Source organism: Nanorana parkeri, unplaced genomic scaffold (genome assembly GCF_000935625.1).
Source record: "Nanorana parkeri isolate BGI_ZX_2015 unplaced genomic scaffold, ASM93562v1 scaffold2394, whole genome shotgun sequence".
NCBI lineage: Eukaryota > Metazoa > Chordata > Amphibia > Anura > Dicroglossidae > Nanorana > Nanorana parkeri.
In genome coordinates this window covers 151,096-152,035 of record NW_017308662.1, presented here as the reverse complement: position 1 = coordinate 152,035, position 940 = coordinate 151,096, and the positions used below count along the sequence as shown (strand labels likewise).

The following is a 940-nucleotide window of genomic DNA, read 5'->3' as shown; positions in this document are numbered from 1 at the left end:
CAGATGAAATTCAAAAATATCCGACAACTCCACCGTACATCATGGAGTCGCCATTGGCTGCGGTGGAAGTTCCCGCTACGGAACAAAGAGAACTTTCCACGAACTCTAAAATGTAACGACTTCCCAAACATGAGGATGTGGACACATTGTAACAGCGAGCCTCGCTGCACTTCCCCCTCCCCCTTCCGGCTAAACTACACTACCCAGAATCCTTCGCTCCTCCTCCCACACTCCCTCCGAATGTCACTGTGTCATCAAACAAAGCCCGGATCGTCGAGGGGAGAGGTATGCCTCCAGAGCCGTGAGTCCCATCCCTATCCCTTGCACCTTCTCGGGCCACCCTGGAGCCATCGGTGACGCGTACCGGTGTGGATTCTCTACGGCCACATTCTAATATGGTTTCCAGAGGCTCTTCGTTGAGTAGGGGGGTATAACTGAGTTCGGCGGTTCCTGGTGAGGAGCACGTAGGGTCCCCGGTAATGTCCTTCTAGATATTGTTCATTGACGGGTTCGTGTTTTCAGTTATAGAGCGGCAGGTCCTGGGGTCGGGTGGTGTGCAGAGTGGACCACCAACTTGTACCGTGGCTCTTCCTGATGTCCGGGATGGCCGGGCGCAAAGGGGAGGATTCCGATGGTGCGTAATCTGGATGCGTTTTTCAGCTCGCTCTCTCGTGGTTGCTCACCAGCCGGGTGCCCACCGGCATGAGCTTCACGTACAACCTTCACCGATAAAGTAACTTGTAACATCGCTCTACTGCCCATCCACCCAAATCTATTGCTCCGGTAATCTGGTGGCCCGGGAACCCCTCGGCTCATGCTACAGGTGAGGGATTCCCAGACACTCTCACTACAAGCACCTCACTGTCTCTCACACAAACAAAACCTGATATTGAACAATGAAGCGAGTGCCCTGATGTTCCTGAAAGCCACCTGAATCAGA

The 940-nt window shown here is 53.7% G+C and overlaps 1 protein-coding gene across 1 annotated transcript in view; it reads left to right on the top strand.

The window, feature by feature from the left end:
- The window catches only part of LOC108801584 (oocyte zinc finger protein XlCOF7.1-like), a gene marked incomplete at its 5' end in the record, with an annotated part of 65,728 nt that overhangs the window by 7,226 nt on the left and 57,562 nt on the right, over window positions 1–940 (top strand). The window contains 2 exons of the mRNA XM_018573476.1: window positions 208–353; window positions 523–634. Coding sequence (XP_018428978.1) covers window positions 208–353; window positions 523–634 — 258 coding nt within the window. The remainder of the gene's footprint in view (window positions 1–207; window positions 354–522; window positions 635–940) is intronic.